The sequence below is a fragment of the Salvelinus fontinalis genome, chromosome 18 (genome assembly GCF_029448725.1).
Source record: "Salvelinus fontinalis isolate EN_2023a chromosome 18, ASM2944872v1, whole genome shotgun sequence".
Taxonomy (NCBI): domain Eukaryota; kingdom Metazoa; phylum Chordata; class Actinopteri; order Salmoniformes; family Salmonidae; genus Salvelinus; species Salvelinus fontinalis.
In genome coordinates this window covers 10,858,356-10,878,123 of record NC_074682.1, presented here as the reverse complement: position 1 = coordinate 10,878,123, position 19,768 = coordinate 10,858,356, and the positions used below count along the sequence as shown (strand labels likewise).

Genomic DNA, 19,768 nt, shown 5'->3' with positions numbered 1-19,768 from the left:
CCATTATGAACCTTTTGGATCAGAACATAATATCCATAATAGCCCTGATCTTTTGTGGCGATTAGATTATTAGATTATCGGACATTACATATTGAACCTTGGCAGTGACCTCCGGGTGTCCTTGTGAAGCACATGCCTCCTTAACCTCATGCTTCCCAAAAGCACTCCCACACCCTTCACTAAAACTGCTGACCACCAAACCCTTCACTCCCCTCCCCCCAATCAAAATACCTTCTTTGCCCCCCAGCCTCTAAAGAAATCCCTCCGCTGCCTGTCTTTTGATGCCTGCCCCCACGTCCAAAGACATGCCTTTGTGCCTTATACAGAACTGAATGCGCTGCACATTCTTTCTGGTTCTATAGGAGGATTTTTGTAACTCGGTCCTGATGAGCCCACGGAATTCAGCTTAAATAAACCCCAAGATCAGAGTCCAACGGAATCTCAGACACACCAGCCTGCAGAGGGGCAGTCAACTAACTCTTTCTCTCTTTCTCTCAATTCAATTTCAATTCAATTCGATTTCAATCTAAGGGGCTTTATTGGCATGGAAAACATATGTTTACATTGCCAAAGCAAGTGAAATACATCATAAACAAAAGTGAAATAAACAATAAAAATGTACAGTAAACATTACACATACATGCTCTCTCTTCCTCTCTCTGACACACACACACTGACACACACACACTGACACACACACACACACACACTGACACACACACACTGACACACACACACACACACACTGACACACGCACACTGACACACACACACTGACACACACACACACACACACACTGACACACACACACACACACTGACACACAGACACTGACACACACACACTTTAGCTTTCTTCTTATTACACGCAAACAAACGTAGACACTCATAAATCTGCATATCCACGTACAGTATTCACAAATACACACATACCCATTTACCCAAAGAACTAAAAGAGAATTGAACAGTACGCAGTACTTGTGTATTGTGGTTCAACAAATTACTACAACAAACGAGTGCTGGCTTTGGTCAGTTTCAGTGGCAGTTTGACAATTCATAGTGCTCACTTTCATGAAATTCTGTTTATAATAGATGACTAATCAAATACTTATATGACTGATGGTTCTCGTTTATAATGCAGATACGGGTTGACTAAATGGTTTATAAATGAGTAACAAAGTAGCACAAACGAATCTCCAGTCATGGCTTCTGCAGACTTTTTATTCCATGGTGAAGAGAACTTTTCATTTCAATTGATCATATACATGTGAATAGGCCTACATCAGGTTGTTTTGAACAAGCTTACAGACTTTTTTGGTCACATGGGTTTTTATTTTCTCTCAATGTCTTTTGTCTTCATAACTGGAGGTAATTCATTGTTATTCTCTGTAACCCATACTTTTTCACATGTATAAAGTACTGCATTTTCATTATGCAAATGAGTGCTTTCAGGAAGCATTGAAGATTTGCCAGTCGTTTTCAATGTAGGCCTGTTTGTAGAGAATTCTAGGACCTGCTGTATGTTCATGCTACTGTAAATGTATGATCTGCAGAATCTAGATCTAGCGTAGCCTATATGATGCCTACCACTCACATGTGGGTGGTCCACTGAGCAAGGGGCGTGTTCGACTGTTTCACCCCTCCTACCCCCACCGCTCTCCTGGAGCATGCTTTAATAGAGAAAGTATGCAATGTTCATATATGCTCCAGCTCCAACCCCCATCATACTTCAACTGGGGTATTCGTGACCAAACGAGGATACGGCAGACAAACGTAAGGGGATCACACACAAACAGAGTGAGATAGAGGAAAGGAGGGAGGGGAAGAGGGAGAGAAAGAAAGAGGGAGAGAAAGAAAGAGGGAAGAAAGAAAGGAGGCAGTGTCAGTTTATTCCAAGGTAAACTTTATTAAAGGCGACTGTCTGTAATATAAAGACATTTTAAGAATAATATACTCACTGAATTGTAGGCTAAACTTTCCTACAATTCCATTGCGGTTTTTATTAAGTAGGCTAACAGCAAAACCAACTGGTGGGGGCAAGGTAGGTGAAACATTTATTTTACCTTTCCCATTGTTTCATTTTCTACAATAACATTGTTGCTATTTTGTCACTTTTCCGTCTGATGGATGGGTTACAATCGTGTACTCAGATCATTGAGATCAGATCAAGTAAAATGGTTACCCGCAAACAAACTGCTGTCATTCGATCTGGTTCGATATGATTTGCTCTCTCCCTTCATCATCTGTAGCTTGCTTTGAACACATGGCTTTCGCCTTTCGCACCGGTTGTAAGGTAAAATGAACGACTCCATACAGAATATGTAGGCCTAATAATTATGTAGAATTCATTAAATATCCTAATTAAACATTTATTGACGATGCCGTGTTGGACTACTAGGCTAGCTAAGCTATAACAGATGCAAATGAACTAAGAGTTGACTTTTGTCTGGCGTGATCTACCGTGCTTAATTGTCCTGCTCCGTTGGACACCATACCACTGCTCTAACCTATAGGCTATGTTATGGTGGTATGTTGCGCCGTTTCGGTCAACTAGACCAAATTTGTTTAATATCCAAAGTGAAAGTTTAAAAGGAGGAGATGTGACAACTTGAATGAGGTCTGCTGCGACACATTTTGGTAGTTTTAAAAGAATGCACAGAATGTGGTTTTATGGTTGCAATTACCGCCCATATGGAAAAGATACATTCAGTCCTTGTTCACTGCCAAAAACGTAGTTCAACGAATCGTCTCCTGCTATGCAAAAGTATTTGTTCATATAGCCTACTTCACGTGTGTTTAGAAACATTGTAGCCTCCTCCTGCTGATAGACACAATTCCAGCTCCCAACTTCCTGCTTTGATGCAGCTGTTGGTAAAGAAGGCTGTAGTGTTAGCAATGCAACACAGAGGATAGGTCTTATTTTTGTTACATTTTTTTTGATTGGTCTGTGCATGAACCTTGAGGTTGAAATGTTGATTCTGCTCTACACTTTTCCATGGGATACTCAGTCAAAATGAACAACAGAATGAATTCATTAAGGAATGAAAGACAGAATGACTATTATTATTCAAATCAATTGTGTGTGTCATTTACTCTCTCTACTCTGCATTTAGAGTGTAAATTAGTTTTTAGTTATTAGTGAAATGAATAAAAGTAGCTACTCCGTGTAGCCGCAAAATATTTAGCACTGGATTTTTGCCTCTAATGTCTGTATACAAAGTGCAGACAAGACTTGATTTGATTTGGAAGGTTATATTTGAGGCCTATCTGGGCTCAAGTGACGAGTACAAAGTAACTGAGAAGCCCATGTTGAAAGCACTATATACTCACATCCTCTTAATTAACAAATATGCAAACATGCACGCATATAGCCTATATATACAGCTACACAGACATGGACTACCAATGGTATCCAATAGGAACCGGTAGGGACTGGATACAGAATGGGTTAGATCTCAACATTGGATGGGATATTGAGTTGTGAATATCTTTGCTACTTATAGTTACTGCAGACTGAGCTCATGTATCCCCACGTATGCCAAACCCCTGTCTGTGTCCAGTGAACCTGTTATGGCCGTTGCCAAGGCTTATATTAAGCAGTTCTCACGCTTGCTCTGTGACTGCCTGCAGGACGAAAGCAGTGTGGTTTTACATTATAATTTTATGAGGTGCAGGGAGAAAGGGGGAAAAGCGTGTTTTTGTATTTACGTGTCCAGCACCCAGTCGCATTGGTACATATGTAACCGATGTGAAATGGCTAGCTAGTTAGCGGCGGTGCGCGCTAATAGCGTTTCAATCGGTGACGTCACTCGCTTTGAGACCTTGAAGTAGTGGTTCCCCTTGCTCTGCAAGGGCCGCGGCTTTTGTGGAGCGATGGGTAACGATGCTTCGTGGGTGACTGTTGTTGATGCGTGCAGAGGGTCCCTGGTTCGCCTGGGTCGGGTCGGGGCGAGGGGACAGACTAAAATTAAACTGTTACACATACACAGATTATGCACGATGGTATGCACATGTATAGTATAAACTGTATACCTTTTCAGTAGACCTACTAGAAAAATGTTGTGCAACAGAGACTAGCTAACCTGAAGCCCCCTTTTACTTCCCAGGTAACAATCACGGCTAAGTCTGCCCCTCCCTAACCCTCTCCCCTGAGGCCTGAGCTCTGGGCATCCAAGCCCACACCCCCATTTCACTTCGCTGGTGGACAGACATAGGGATGAGCAACAGTGGGACCAAGGAGCCGTCACCACAGCCAGGAGTGGCCCAATCACCTGCCTCCACACCTCCACGCAGGGGCCGGGGACGCCCACGAAAACAACAGCAGGTTGGATCACCACAGCATCCTCCACATCAACACCTCATACACTCATTACACTGTATAGGACTCTATATTACACAATAACATTACAACTGTACCATCGAGAGCATCCTGACTGGTTGCATCGCTGCCTGGTGTGGCAACTGCTCGGCCTCCGACCGCAAGGCACTACAGAGGGTAATGCGTACGGCCCAGTACATCACTAGGGCCAAGCTTCCTGCCATCCAGGACCTCTATACCAGGCGGTGTCAGAGGAAGGCCCTAAAATTTGTCAAAGACTCCAGCCACCCAAGTCATAGAGTGCTTTCTCTTCTACCGCACGGCAAGCGGTACTGGAGCTACAAGTCTAGGTCCAAAGGGCTTCTTAACAGCTTATACCCCCAAGCCATCCTGAACAGCTAATCAAATGACTACCCAGACTATTTGCACCCCCCCCCCCCCCCCACCTCTACCTACATGTACATATTACTGTACCACAACTGCTGCTCTTTAATTATTTGTTATCTTTATAATTTTTTACTTTTCAATTTTTTACTTCACACTTATTTTTCTTAAAACTGCATTGTTGGTTAAGGGCTTGTAAGTAAGCGTTTCACTGTAAGGTCTACACCTGTTGTATTCAGCATGTGACAAATACAATTAGATTTGAAACTGAAATAACTCAAATGCTCATTTTAACAACTGTGGTGTGGTGTGGAGTACGGCTGCTTTTGCTGTGGGTAGATTCAGAGTACCAACCATATGGCAGTTCCTTATTTTGCTGTGTGTAGATTCAGAGTACCAACCATATGGCATTTCCTTATTTTGCTCTTGCTCTCCCCAGGAGCCCACTGGCCCCCCAACCCCAAAGAGACCCAGAGGACGACCCAGAGGAAGCAAGAACAAGGGGCCTCGTGCCACACCCAAGGTAAGATTATCCTCTCATGTTCATGTATATAGTTATTATGAAATATTCAATCAAAATAGTGTCAAACTAAGCACAGGAGCTGAACAGAAAATAACAGTTGTAAGAATACGGTTGTGAGTAGACATTGCCTTATGTCTATATAAAAAACAATCCAATATTCTCTGCTTTATCCTCCATCCTTTCTGTGTCAGAATGTAGAGCCAGTCGGGGAGAGAAGACCTCGGGGCCGGCCAAGGAAATGGGTATGGGACTAACATACACACTCACTCATGCACACAAATGTAATGAGACATGTATCTCAAATGTCTCCAGACTCCTATCTCTCTTCATACTCTGGGAATGTACAACTCCAGTCTTTAAGGGCAGTCGGGCCCTCTGTTTTTCCTGACTGATGTCATTGATTGACAGGAGGAGCATCCCCCTCACCTGGTGTCCTAGGTCTAAATCAGCCACTGATTACAAGACAAACTTTGCACTCCCTTCACAATTGAAGTTGTCCACCGCTGAGCTATGCGATGGAGAGTTTTACTGATTCGTTGAATGTTTTATCTCTTCTCCTTCTGTCACTTTTTTTCTTCTCCACAGCCCCAGAAAGTAGTTCAAGAGGTAATCCAGGAACAGCAAGTAAGAGATATTGTTAGTACAGCATAATAGGTCATATTATGTTTTTTTCTCAAATGTTTCCTCTTACCTATTGTACTTGAGCGCTACTTTCATGGAGGTGAATATAGGCCTGAGATAAGGCGGAGTGCACGAGACACTTCCGTTCATACAGCACCTTCTTTCAGAGAATCAACCGATTACACCAACAGCTTGCACAAAAAGAGGCCAACGTCACTCAGCACGCTCATCCATCTTATCACAGTTTTCACTGCAGAGCCGAGTTTCAAAGAGGTTAAAACACATTAAGAACTGAAACCGTTAAGACTCCATCTTTCAGACACAGACATGAGAAGGGGAAGAATGAGTCAATGCTGAGAGGGGAAACCTGATATAACTGCTCTCTTCCCCTGTCGTCTTGGTTTCCTGACATAACCGTCTTCTCCCTAGCATTTCTTGGTCTCACAGCCAGACCTATTTCCCCACATCACTCATGTACACACTCATACAAGTATATCATTACTCTCACACACGCACACGCACACGCACACACACACACACACACACACACACACACACACACACACACACACACACACACACACACACACACACACACACACACTAATGTCGGTATTTTTGTGTCTTGTCACAGAGTCCTTCAGAAGAAACTGAGGGCCCCTCACAGTCACAGTCTCTGCCCGCTGAGGCTTCGCCATCTCAGGCTCCAGCCCAGGAAGTGGCAAAGGGGGAATAGACAATGTGCCACAAAACTACCTCAAGGTTTGGGCAGAGACAAAGAGGTGTACAATCCAACCTCCATTGTCATGAGGATTCCAAAACAACAGATAATAGCCCTGCTTTGTAGAACAGTAGGCCTGATGGTGGTATTGTGATTGGAGTCTGTCCAGCACTGAGGCTGGGTCAATAATGGGCATAGATTTGGTCAGTTGATTGATTACTTAGGATTCGGGTCAGTGGGTGGGGCTGTTCAGAGATTGGTTGATGTGTGTGTGTGTGTTCGTGTGCATGCGAGCGTGTATGCGTTTGTGGTGTTAATGGTGGTTGCATGGTGGGGAGTTTTTTTTTTTAAAGGATGCAGCTGCTGTCATCAAATTTGACTGACATTTCAAAACACATTACCGGGACAAGATTCATGACCCATTTGACACTATTGTCACACAGGAGCTCGACTTAAACGTAATTGTCTGTCCTGATTGTGAAGAAACACGGGGATATTTTGTTAGATATACGTTGGAATGGGAATACATGAACAGAATACATGAACATGAACAGAATTAAGTCTGAACTCAACAGTGACATGACATCACATATCAGGTTTTGTTTTTACTACATTGCTCTAACCACACTCATTAAAACCTTAGAGGGCCATACTTGCGAACATTAGAACACGTTTTTGTTTCAGTTTAAGCATCTGTCAATATGTCATTCTACATTTCAAAGGAAAAAACATTATCTCACCTGGGATTCAAACTTGTCGCAAACGGTACCAGGAGCCAGGCTGGCTACACTGTGAGCTCATTGTCCACTTGAAGTTGCTTGTGTGTTTTAGTAACTCTGAATAACAGATCCTGCCATTTGACTTCTGTTAAGGACGCTTCCATGGACAAGTGTTGGATCATGTCCAAATACGTATTTTAATTAGCTGATACGAAATTTCAACCAGATATAAATATACATATATACAGCCACCTGGTGAGCTATACAGCCACCTGGTGAGCTTAGCATGTGCCAGGTTATGTAATGGTAACAGCTAACATGTAGCCTTTGATCACGTACAACTACATCAACGATTTTAATTGGCTGATGCTTAAACTTATTCTAATGTTCACAAGTATGGTCCCCAGGGATTTTTTGCCTTAATATAGCTATGCACATAGCTATTCAGGTGTGATTCATGTGTCATTCTACTCAGTTTATGATATTATTCCATTTTTATTGTGTATTTCTGATCTGTTTTTGACATTCACAATATTACTTGACACACATAAACCTCATTAAGACCTTAACTCACCTCAGTTCCTTTGCCTTTCAGTCTACCTCAGTCACAGAAAAGCAGAGGAGAACTCTTTATAGCCTCTCCCCGTACCAAAAAAAACTAACAAAGACACACACACACACACACACACACACACACACACACACACACACACACACACACACACACACACACACACACACACACACACACACACACACACACACACACACACACACACACACACACACACACACACACACCTACTCAGGACAATCCCATACACACTGTACCCACTAGCCTCACACTCTCACTTCCACTTCCATGCTGACTGACTCTTTAAGCGTGTTCCAGCAGCAGCCTTTAGTGGTAATGCTCTGATTAAATATCTGAGATAAGACTTGGGGCTAGATTCTATCAGATCCGTGCTACATTCACACAGCGGTTGTTTTGGAGGTGGAACTGCGTTAGAGCTGTCAAATCCACAAGCGGCTCCTTGAGTTACCTTATCGCGGACACTGCCATTGGATGCAACGAAACCACACCCGACTTTATATCCAACAGATCTATCATGGATCATTTCTATCATGGATAGAGGCTACACTTTCTATCGCCGTTTTGGACAAACACGGTAGGGATAATACAGAAGGGAGGGGTTGGTGACACACATGATTAGTTAGCTCATACCTCAGTAATACTGGACCTCCAACACTGCCAAAACATCCACTATGCGGATGTCGGATAATGTGGGTTAACACTCGATCTGATTGAATCGAGTCCTTGGTCTATCTACCTGGGTTCAAAATGACCCAATATTTTACTGTTTACTGTAGTTGCTTACTTACTCATTACTTTTTTTTTTTTTATTGTTTTATCACAACGTCTGTGAGCCCTTACATTTTTTTTCTCTCTTCACTTTTTACATAAGATACAATGTGATCATTATTTCATTTCAAGCTTTCACTTTCACGCTACAGATGCATTTCATTAACAATCCTAACATGAGTTGAACTGATGTCAGTGAAGTGTGAGACATGAAATAGTGAGTTAACACTTTGTTTTGGATCTTGCTGTAATGTATTTCTGGAGTGCGTGGACTTATCCACGTGCAATCTTTTTCTAGGGAAAGTTCAAGCGTTTAGTTTTCTGTCAGTTGCAAGTTAGTATGTCTGAGTCTTTTCTAACCTAGACTTTTTCTCTTGTTACTTCACCTCTTTGGATGGCATCACTGTTTGCGCTGTGGACTACCTCTGAAACTAGTCTGCTTTGGCTCTCAGAGGGGTGACTGGCTGGTTTTAGCTTTGCTTGTCCCCTGCAATCTTACCATAGCTATGGAACAACTATATCAGAGGTCCACTCATCTCACTTTGTTCGTAACAGCATACTGTATACAGATGTAGGATCTTAATTTGATCACATTTTTGTTGCTGAGTTTTTTCCTGCATTGCAGGAAATGTAAACTTGTAGTATATTTGAGATTTCCACTTTGAAATTTCAGAATTGATTTGCCCTAATGAAAAATGTATCAACCCTTACAAAAATGTTAATTAATTATAATCCACATAATAATTCACATTTCCTGTTCCTGCAGGATTATGTTTCTGCTGTAGCAAACTGGATCAAATTAAGATCCTACATCTGTAGGTAAATAAACCCAAAGTACGGTACTATGATGTCAGTAAGAGTGGCTCTTAACCTAACCACAGTCATACCTCAGCAATATCAGGATAGCCACTATCTATATTATAATCACAGTGTTGCTCTAAATGAGCTGACTGATATTGATATATTCAGTATAAATATTTTAGGAGTTTATTTCATGTACTTGTTGTTATGCTTTATGTATGAGGGTTTTTAAATATTGAATAGAGTAGTTAGGTTCTCTTATCTTGTAACATCTCCAGTTTTAATCTTTTTTGTGTTTGCGATCAATGAAAAAGTCTCCCTTTTCATTTTAGTCTTTCATATATTGTTTGATTTATTTTTGATTTCAATCCATTTGAACTTGAATACACAACTCAAGAGGCTGTTTTCTAATTTGCCTCTGATCTGTCTCGCTTCATTGAGTATAGAGGTGCTACTTGGTCTTTCTGTTACCAATAAATGGTTCACATATGTTTGTTTGTCATGTGTTCATCACAAGATTGTAGTACAATAAGTGGTTGTCAAAATACTGTGGTTTAAATACTCTGTTTTAGTGTATAGAAACCAATGCAGCTGCTTTATTACTTGTTATCGAGGAAATACACTACTAGTAATACTCTGAGGGCAAATGGAGAGTTCCCATAGAGGCGTAAGTGCTGAAGGACACATTTTGGACGTGTGTGGGTACATTACAGTATAGTAGTGTACACTGGGTGGGTTACAGTTCCCCAGGCATTGTCCTGCAGCAGTAATAGTTCTCCAGATCTCCTGATGTTGTGTTCTACTTTTCCAATGTGCAGAACGTCCAGGTCTCCAGTCCACCACCATTATGGAAGCAGTTCAACATTTAGCAAAACCGTTTTATAGGAGTCACTTGTCAAATGTGGTCGTCTACATTTAGCAGCAAAATACAAACGTGTGGAAATAAATAATACATTTGAGACAAAGTTCTCATTAGAGAAGGAGGTGGGAGTTCCAGCAATTCTGCCACCAATATCACTTAACTATAGAGAAAGAGAGCGATCCAACAATGCACCACACTTGGAAGTATTTGTGCAACCAATAACAACCAGTGCAAAATCATTACTCGCATAATTTCCCCATATATCCCACCGTAGTCACTGAAGATAAACTAGACAGTGGAAATAAGACTACGCTACAACTAAAACATCATCATTCCCTTATAGCCCACCCTGAAAAAACACACTCCAAACATCAGTCTGTTTCCATGGGCTTCAATCCAGTTTTCCTTTTTTTTCCTGAGCGACAGATCTCTATGATGGGACAGCTAGTCCCCACTCCCCCCAGTCCCCTCGTGCATGGAAGAGTGCTGTTATGCATTGAGAACGTTGGCTACGTCTGTGAAGACCAGGCGACTGGGCCTCTGCGTCATCCCCTGGGAGGTCGTGAGAGTCTACAGGAGGTGGGGTGGGGGCAAAACGGTATAACTGTGAGACATGAGACACCATATTATTTTGTACTGCCATGGTCATAAGCAGTCATATCAACTGTTTTGTATTAATATTTTGTAGCCAATGAATAATGAATCTGCCCCTGCTATGACGGCTAATTACATCTGTTTTAGTGATGAAGCGTTAGGAACAAAGAAAGTGGTGGAAAAGTGAATCGATTACTTTATATATATATATATATATATACACTTACAGTTCCAGTCAAAAGTTTCGACACACCTACTCATTCAAGGGTTTTTCTTTATTTGTACTATTTTCTAAATTGTAGAGTAATAGTGAAGACATCACAACTATGAAATAGTAGAAAAGTGTTATACAAATCAAAATATATTTTATATCTTAGATTCTTCAAAGTAGCCACCCTTTGCCTTGATGACAGCTTTGCACACTCTTGGCATTCTCTCAACCAGCTTCATGAGGTAGTCACCTGGAATGCATTTCAATTAACAAGGTGTGCCTTGTTAAAAGATCATTTGTGGAATTTCTTTCCTTAATGTGTTTGAGCCAATCAGTTGTGTTGTGACAAGGTAGAGGTGTGGTATACAGAAGATAGCCCTATTTGGTAAAATACCAAGTCCATATTATGGCAAGAACAGCTCAAATAAGCAAAGAGAAATTACAGTCCATCATTACTTTAAGACATGAATGTCAGTCAATCTGGAAAATTGCAAGAACTTTGAAAGTTTCTTCAAGTGCAGTTGCAAAAACCATCAAGCGCTATGATGAAACTGACTTTCATGAGGACCGCCACAGGAAAGGAAGACCCAGAGTTCATTAGAGTTACCAGCCTCAGAAATTGCAGCCCAAATAAATGATTCACAGATTTCAAGTAACAGACACATCTCAACATCAACTGTTCAGAGGAGACTGCGTGGCCTTCATGGTTGAATTGCTGCAAAGAAACCACTACTAAAGGACACCAATAATAAGAAGAGACTTACTTGGGCCAAGAAACACGAGCAATGGACATTAGACCGGTGGAAATCTGTCCTTTGGTCTGATGAGTCGAAATGTGAGATTTTTGGTTCCAACCGCCGGATATAATATAATATAACTGTAGATCAGTGAACAATAGATCACTGCAGGTGATTCAAGATGAGTCTGAACATAATGGAACCGTTAAGACTTCTGTGTATCATCGTAGATCTACGGTAGATTATCAGTATCATTGAACATGGGAGTGCAGCTGCAGCACTGCTTCAGGCTTGTCGTGTATATAGTACCTTGTTATTGGATCCTGTGAGGTTGCTGTCCCGATTGTGGTCCAGTAGTTCCTGTTCCAGGTCATCCTGTTCCTCTGCCGGGTCAAAATTATACATGGGCATCAGCTGGTGCCTCAGCTTCTCCAGTCTGGGCGGTGAACACAGGGCAGAGGGCAGAGGGGAAACGAAAGGGTTAGAAAAATGTATCTCGTATTGAAACTTTGAATGAAACGTGAGAAACACACATTACTGACAGTTCTCTCAATGCTATGATTATTTGAATATGCATGAAGGACAGCCCTCCCTTTCACAAATCCGAGTGATAACTTGAACTCTTATAATGAACTACTTTGCAATTCAAGTCAATGTCCTCACCTCTTCCGTTTCCTGATATACAACATCTGGGATGGGAGACATGGTGGGGCACAGGGAGACACATTGTTAATTAGATAAAATGGGAAACAGCGACTCGTTCATTCTGCATACTGTCATGACAAACAGACATATTTTGTGGGCATGGAAACTAGGTAGTGACTAAAGCGATTGCTTTCTTACCATGACCAATGCCAGGCCAATTACAGTGATGATGCCAAAGGGCACCAGCACCATGCCCATCCCCGAGCCTTCTAACGCCACCTCTGGCAGCTTGGTGGCGTTGTAGCTTGTCTCGTTGGTTGTTGTTATAGTAATGGTACTGGTCATGAGTGTTGTTCTGGATGCGGTGACATTGTCCCGTTCCATCCTTGCGTCCGTGGTAACGGCGAGGAGGGAGGTCATGGAGGTGGGGGTCATGCTGGAGACAGTGGAGAGAAAGCTAGCGGTGGTTTTGGCCATGGTCGAATCCATGGTTTCAGCTGAGATGAAACAACCGAGGAATGAAGAGAGTTGTCTTGTTGTGTTCCACTGCTGTGGGTGTCTCAATGTGTCTCTTTTCTGTATCTCAGTCAACCATGTGTGTCACAACAGCCACAGGTTGTCTCTCTCTGGACTGAAGTCTGCTGAAGCTTTGGGAATGCATTGAGCACACCAGAACACACTCTACGGGCAGAACCTGAAACAGATCATTTTACACCGTCAGATCGGAAAAAAAAAAAACATATTATGCACACTACAATAGCATATCATATGGCTCTGGTTTGGTTGGAGGTTGGTTTTGGGTGTGCATGTGTGTGTGTGTGCGTGTGTGTATGACAGGCCACAAACATCCTTCCTTCCGCAAACGGTTTGGAAAGAGTGGGAAGAGGTTTAGGTGGGTAGCATGTTTGAGGTCTGAGGGACACATATGTCAAACAGAAGGGGATTTTCATTCTGATTATATAAATAAAGGCAAAGCCTCTGGTCACCTGCTGAAATTAGTCAGGTGTGTTTCTTGATCTAAAATGACAAAACAAACTGCCACCAAGATGCATCATCCATAAATACTAAACTAAATGCAAAATAATCTTGTCTGTTTGTCACAGTGCTCATGACATGACTAGAATTTTGCTACGTAAAAGTATGTGTTTGTAGAAGTAGGTAAAAGTATATACGTCCCCACCCCCGATTCCATCAGATTGAACCCCATAACCCGTTGTGCCGACAGGGCAGCAGGTAGTGTTGTGGGCAGGATGTGGGCACCAGAAGCAAAGGAAAAGGTGTCAGAACAAAGCAGATACAATACAGAGGAAAACAAACCCCCAGACATGGATCTATATAGACTTTATAAAGGGCTTGTAAAGGCTTCATTAAGCCTTCATAAGATATAATTAGAGGGTCAATGTATTGAAATGCTGAATTATGCCATGTATATTGTTGGCCAATAGTATGGCAGACATGCGACACCCTACTATAGTGTCACACAAACCGTGAAAACAAAGACACATGAGCCATCCCGGGTCCCGCCCCCCTCAGAATGCAGCCTGCCTGCATGCCTGTCTGTTCACCTAATGAGGAACATGTGCAGTGCAAGCTCTCAACCAATCAAAACCAAGAGCAAGTCTCAGCCTTTGTCACTGTCCAATTAGAGATCAAATACAGTAGTACAAAGACAGTCAACATAAAATGTCCATAATATAACATGTTTATCTCTTATTGTCTTATTCACACCATGGAATGTTGTTGCACAGTGATCATTCCTCTGTAAGCCAATGAGTATAAATAAATAAAGGCGTTTAATCCTGCCAACGTGACATGCAAGCTCTTGCCTTAAATGCCCTCCCAGATTAGTGGTATATGTTATGTACAGTACCTACCTTTCGTCGATGTGGTAGGAGAAGCACTATTAAAAAAAAGGAGCCGTAGGAGGCAACAAGATAGAGGAGGCGTAATATCTTAGGGAGAAGGAACGTGTCCCCCTCTCTACACCTCCTCCTCTTCTGCTTCTCCCTGCTCCTCAGCAGTAACGCAGGCAGCTGCTCCACTGACTGAGGGGCTGTTTACATGGAAAACACACTCATTCTCACTGCTGCTCCACTCCATACAAAGCAACCCAACCCCTGGCTGCTTCCAAAGGATTCCCTGTCTATCTCTCCTTGCTTCCTTAGACCTGTTCCCCTATCTTGCCCCTTGTTGTGTTTCATCAACAGGAGAAGCTCCAGGGATTCTGCAACCATAGCCCTGTGATCCAAAGCCCCCATCCCTCCTGTGATAGGTCGGATAGGGTGTAAGCGGCAGCTGCCGTTGGCTCCCTGAGCTGTCCATCTGGCTTTAGGGATGAAAATGGGATTTATTGGTTGGGCAGACCAGATGCTATCAGGCAGAGGGGGTGGCTGGCCTGGGGAACTTAACCCTTTGATGGATATCCTCTAAAAAGGCAAGGGACTGGAGATTCTCAGTGAGGCCAAGGTGCTTTCACTCAAGCCCTTTTCATTCATATAGTACCTTAAGGTTGCTCAGATGTTTTGTTGTTGTCATTTTAAGAAATCATACATATGAATTACTATATTTACATCAGAAGTCAATCAGTCAGCATACAAGGTAGTAATAGCCACATCTTTATATGAATTAAAATATAAACATCTGCATACTTGAGGACCAACATTGAAAGCAATTGTCTTGTTTTATCAACATGCGTGATCAAAACAGGTGAAGCATGATGTTCATAACAGTAACCTACACGGTCAACCCTGACTAATATAATGTTTCCTATTCATGTTTGCCTTCTTTGATTCATTTAGCACATCTTGAAGGAGCCTCCAGTCATCATGGTCACACATTCTGGGAAGAAAATGTTACGCTTTTAATGGTAAAAAGGTTATTTGTTCAAACCTATCCAGGTTATTCTAAGCAAGATAAAATTCAAAAGAGACTAGTCTACTCTTACCTTCATAATCGAAGCTTCCATCCCCATCTTTATCTGCTTCCATCATTTGCTCTGCCTTTAACTCATTCAGTGGTGCTCCTACATTCATCAACACATACCTGCAAATAGAGGTGGTTTGTTACTGATTCTAAAAGTTATTTAAGTACATATTGGGGAAGAACAGTCTGCAAAAAGGTATCTAAACTGGAATCAAGCCATAGTTGCTGTAGGTATTATTAGGTTTACTTCAGGGTATTCCACTCAATATATCCCTCGGCCTCTTTCTCAAACACCTTGAAAGGAGCTCGTAGCATAGCATGTTGGCCCCTCGCGCTTTCATGAACCAATGCCATCAAACCCAGGAAGCTCTCACGGTTAAAAGTACCTTTGCCTGTGATGACATAAAAACAGGTGATAAGGGGAGATATTACCACTGGCTATATATAGCTGTGAATAGGAAACCAAATGAGAATTTGACAGCCTTAGTTATACAATTTCTTTGGATGTATTTTGAATAAATAAAAATAAAGAAGAAAGTTAAGGATGTCTTTAACGTTGTTAGTGGAATCAATATGTATTCATACTGGGTGGTTGGTATTTATTGGTGGTAAAACAGAGATAAACTAAATGCCTAGACCTGAGTACTAGTATTTCACAAGTGAATCCCAGTGAAACACTGACATCTAGTGATGACAGAGAAATCCTACATGTCATGTTACGGTACAATGGTTTTGATTTCTGTCTCTCATACTAAAATGAATCTTCACAGAAAAAGTGAATCACTCATCTGTGTGAGAAGAACAGCACCCTTTGATAAAATTTCATACAAAATTTGACAGTGAAGTGTGTAGCATTGCCGACATTTTTTTGTCAGCTATAAAAGTTAATTGTACAATACAGCATATCATTATTATGGTAGATAACATTGTATTAGTTACTCAAATAAATAGTTAGTAAGATTATATATTATGCACATAAAACATATCAATGGTTACGTTAAAATGAAGGCCATATTGTGAAAGATATGCTCACCATCTTTGTCCACATCTTTGGCCATCTGAAGGAACTCTCTCTTGGTGGGATTGATTACCATTAAACTCATCAGTCGCTCTAGCTCCTGTGTCTTCACTGTTCCATTTCCTTCCTCATCAAACATCTCAAAAACACCTTTATACTCAGTGATCTGTTCTTGTAATAGAGCATTTTCCATGCAAAAAAAGGGTGAATAAGAATAACCTTTGATAGAACTGAGTAAAGTTCAATCATCCAAATATGTTATGTCATGTAGGCCTGTAAATAACGCACTCAGATTAAGAAGTACAAAGAAAGTACCTAACTACTAAATGGTTACTCTCATGCCCAAGGCCAAGGGTCAGTTTTAAAGAAAATGTAATATGTATAAAATATGAGCCCATGTTGACAAATTGTAGAATCCTACAAATTATAGAAAATAGATGAATTCTTCCAAAAGGTTACTCACCATTTTGTTTGGTGCTAGAGAAATTGACAGGAGATGTACACCGACACTGTCACGCACTGACCTTAGAAAGACGTTTTTATTTCTGTATTTGGTTAGGTCAGGGTGTGATTTGGGGTGGGCATTCTATGTTGTCTATTTCTTTGTTTTTGGCCGAGTATGGTTCCCAATCAGAGGCAGCTGTCTATCGTTGTCTCTGATTGGGGATCATACTTAGGCAGCCCTTTTTCCCACTTTCTGTTGTGGGATCTTGTCTTTGTTTGTTGTATGGGTTGCACTCCTAAGCTTTTTGTTCATTGAGTTGTTTATTGTTTTTTTGGTGGAACATTTTATTAAAGAAAATGTACGCCTACCACGCTGCACCTTGGTCTTCATTTAACGACGGACGTTACAGACACGATTCATAGTGAGACTAAATCTACCTTTTTTTATTACTCAAGAACCTCTGTTACCCTTTCCCCTGGGTTAGTTATACAAGGAGACCTTTTATGGTACTGTATATAGGGGATGGGTTTACACTTTTTCCAAGAGATATCTATTCTGTACTTGCTGGAACTACAGTGCCATGAGACTAACAGGTATACATCTGTTAAATATGACTGATTTCTGGCATGTCATTTGTCAATATAAATCCTTTTGATAATAAAAATGTAACATAAATATGATTAGTATATAGCGCATTTGGTAAGTATTCAGACCCCTTGACATTTTCCACATTTTATTACATTACAGCCTTATTCTAAAATTGACAAAATATTCCCCCCCCATCAATCTACACATAATGACAAAGTAAAAACAGGTTTAAATTTATTTTATTTTATATTACATTGACATAAGTATTCAGACACTTTACTCAGGACTTTGTTGAAGCACCTTTGGCAGCGATTATAGCCTTGAGTCTTCTTCGGTATGACACTACAAGCTTGGCACACCTGTATTTGGGGAGTTTCTCCCATTCTTCTCTGCATATTCTCTCAAAGTTGGATGGGGAGCGTCGCTGCACAGCTATTTTCAGGTCTCTCCAGAGATGTTCGATCAGGTTCAAGTCTGGCCTCTGGCTGGTCCACTCAAGGACATTCAGAGACTTGTCCCAAAGCCACTCCTGTGTTATCTTGGCTGTGTGCTTAGGGTCGTTGTCCTATTGGAAGGGGAACCTTCACCACAATCTGAGGTCCTGCACACTCTGGATCAAGGATCTCTCTGTACTTGTGAGAGTCCTTAGGTGCCTTTTGGCAAACTCCAAGTGGGCTGTCATGTGCCTTTTACTGAGGAGTGGCTGCCGTCTGGCCACTCTACAATAAAGGCCTGATTTGTGGAGTGCTGCAGAGATGGTTGTCCTTCTGGAAGGTTCTCCAATGTCCACAGAGAAACTCTGGAGCTCTGTCAGAGTCACTATCGGGTTCTTGGTCACCTCCCTAACCAAGGCTCTTCTCCCCCGATTAGTTTGGCCGGGTGGCCAGCTCTAGGAAAAGTCTTGGTGGTTCCAAACTTCTCCCATTTATGAATGACGGAGACCACTGTGTTCTTGGGGACCTTCAATGCTGCAGACATTTTTTGCTACCCTTCCCCAGATCTGTGTCTCGACAAAATCTCCGGACAATTCCTTTGACCTCATGGCTTGGTTTTTGCTCCAATCAAGTTGTAGAAACATCTCGAAGATGATCAATCAGGATACACCTGAACTCAATTTCGAGCCTTATAGCAAAGGGTCTGAATACTTTTCCCCCCCATAAAATTCTAAAAACCTTTTTCGCTTTGTAATTATGGGGTATTGTGTGTAAATTGATGAGGAAAAATATGTTTTTATCAATTTTAGAATAAGGCTGTATCGTAAAAAGAATTGTAAAAAGTCAAGGTGTCTGAATAATTTCCGAATGCACTGTATCTAAATATGTTGTTAACCGTTGGTTTACACTGTGACATCAACTGCTCCGAGACTGAGATGCTCTGAGACCTTTTCCTCTCACGAGCTTTCTTTTCAGCAGGTGCTTTGCTGTCCCGAGTGAATCTCTTTAGTACAACTTTAGAGCCAAAGGTTACTTCTAATAGCGCAGAGGAGTTCAATTCAACGAAAGAAGCTCCATAGGGAACATTTAGAAATTGCTACCAGTACATGGTGGATTCACAATCATCTCCAGTAAGAAAAAGCCTTAGGCTCATGGATCCTTTGTTCAGAACAGATGTTTCTGCCTTGGTTTTATTTTAGCAACAGATTTTAGATGTGAAAGAGGGCTTACGTTTTTTTTACGGGTCTAGAACACTTTTTACAATGTATAAATACCCAGCAGATACACAAACACTGTCCAAAACTAATTCTGGGTAGGAGATCTGTTCATAAGTAACCTTGCACGAGCCTGTCTCTGTAGTGTGAGGCAGCTTGATGTACAAGTACAGCCCCTAGACAGGACGCTAGTTTATTGCAGTGCCTTAGACTCAATCTATCTCCTTAATGCCAAACAGAAACACATCAGGTCCCATTTTTAGTATGACTCGGCAAGGGATCGAACTCCCAACCTTCCAATCTCAGGGAGGTCAGTCTAACCACAAGGCCACATATTAGTTACCCCAAAATCTTTGCCATTCTTCACAAATGCCCCCAACCTACCTAAACTGGTGCAACCAACTTGATCCTTATATGTGTTTGTGTCAAAACATAATTTCCTGTAAAATACTTATATGTAGCTGTAGTATAGAATATCATTTTATGAACTACTGTAAACACATAATATACCAAGATGAATGATCAATTTATTGGACAATTATTTTGGTATTTTGCATTGATTACTAGGCCTACTGTATTTTTTCTAAACGAATGGCCAAATTCATTTTGTGCGTGTGCGAGCGCTGCTGCAGAGCGTGGGGTTTCCCA

At 41.5% G+C, this 19,768-nt stretch overlaps 3 protein-coding genes across 4 annotated transcripts; 1 reads left to right on the top strand and 2 right to left on the bottom strand.

The window, feature by feature from the left end:
- The first annotated feature begins 56 nt into the window (after nucleotides 1-56).
- LOC129814956 (high mobility group protein HMGI-C-like) lies at nucleotides 57-9,941 on the top strand. Of its 2 annotated transcripts, XM_055868136.1 has the most exons (6): nucleotides 57-2,041; nucleotides 4,107-4,324; nucleotides 5,142-5,225; nucleotides 5,417-5,467; nucleotides 5,811-5,849; nucleotides 6,481-9,941. In XM_055868136.1, exons 2-6 carry the CDS (start codon nucleotides 4,217-4,219, stop codon nucleotides 6,580-6,582), a joined length of 384 nt encoding a protein of 127 aa, XP_055724111.1. In that variant the 5' UTR covers nucleotides 57-2,041; nucleotides 4,107-4,216; the 3' UTR covers nucleotides 6,583-9,941. The 2 variants fall into 2 exon arrangements, with proteins under 2 accessions (XP_055724111.1, XP_055724112.1); XM_055868137.1 differs by lacking the exon at nucleotides 5,811-5,849.
- Nucleotides 9,942-9,983: 42 nt separating this feature from the next.
- LOC129814955 (uncharacterized protein C3orf18-like) lies at nucleotides 9,984-14,750 on the bottom strand. Its single transcript, XM_055868135.1, has 5 exons — nucleotides 14,374-14,750; nucleotides 12,698-13,193; nucleotides 12,518-12,543; nucleotides 12,164-12,290; nucleotides 9,984-10,882 (listed from the first exon to the last, which is right to left on the bottom strand). Exons 2-5 carry the CDS (start codon nucleotides 12,986-12,988, stop codon nucleotides 10,802-10,804), a joined length of 525 nt encoding a protein of 174 aa, XP_055724110.1. The 5' UTR covers nucleotides 12,989-13,193; nucleotides 14,374-14,750; the 3' UTR covers nucleotides 9,984-10,801.
- A 483-nt stretch (nucleotides 14,751-15,233) lies between these two features.
- Nucleotides 15,234-17,727, bottom strand: LOC129815951 (calglandulin-like). The gene is made up of 4 exons (XM_055870162.1): nucleotides 16,455-17,727; nucleotides 15,669-15,813; nucleotides 15,444-15,541; nucleotides 15,234-15,337 (listed from the first exon to the last, which is right to left on the bottom strand). Exons 1-4 carry the CDS (start codon nucleotides 16,630-16,632, stop codon nucleotides 15,294-15,296), a joined length of 465 nt encoding a protein of 154 aa, XP_055726137.1. The 5' UTR covers nucleotides 16,633-17,727; the 3' UTR covers nucleotides 15,234-15,293.
- Between the last annotated feature and the right edge of the window lie 2,041 nt (nucleotides 17,728-19,768).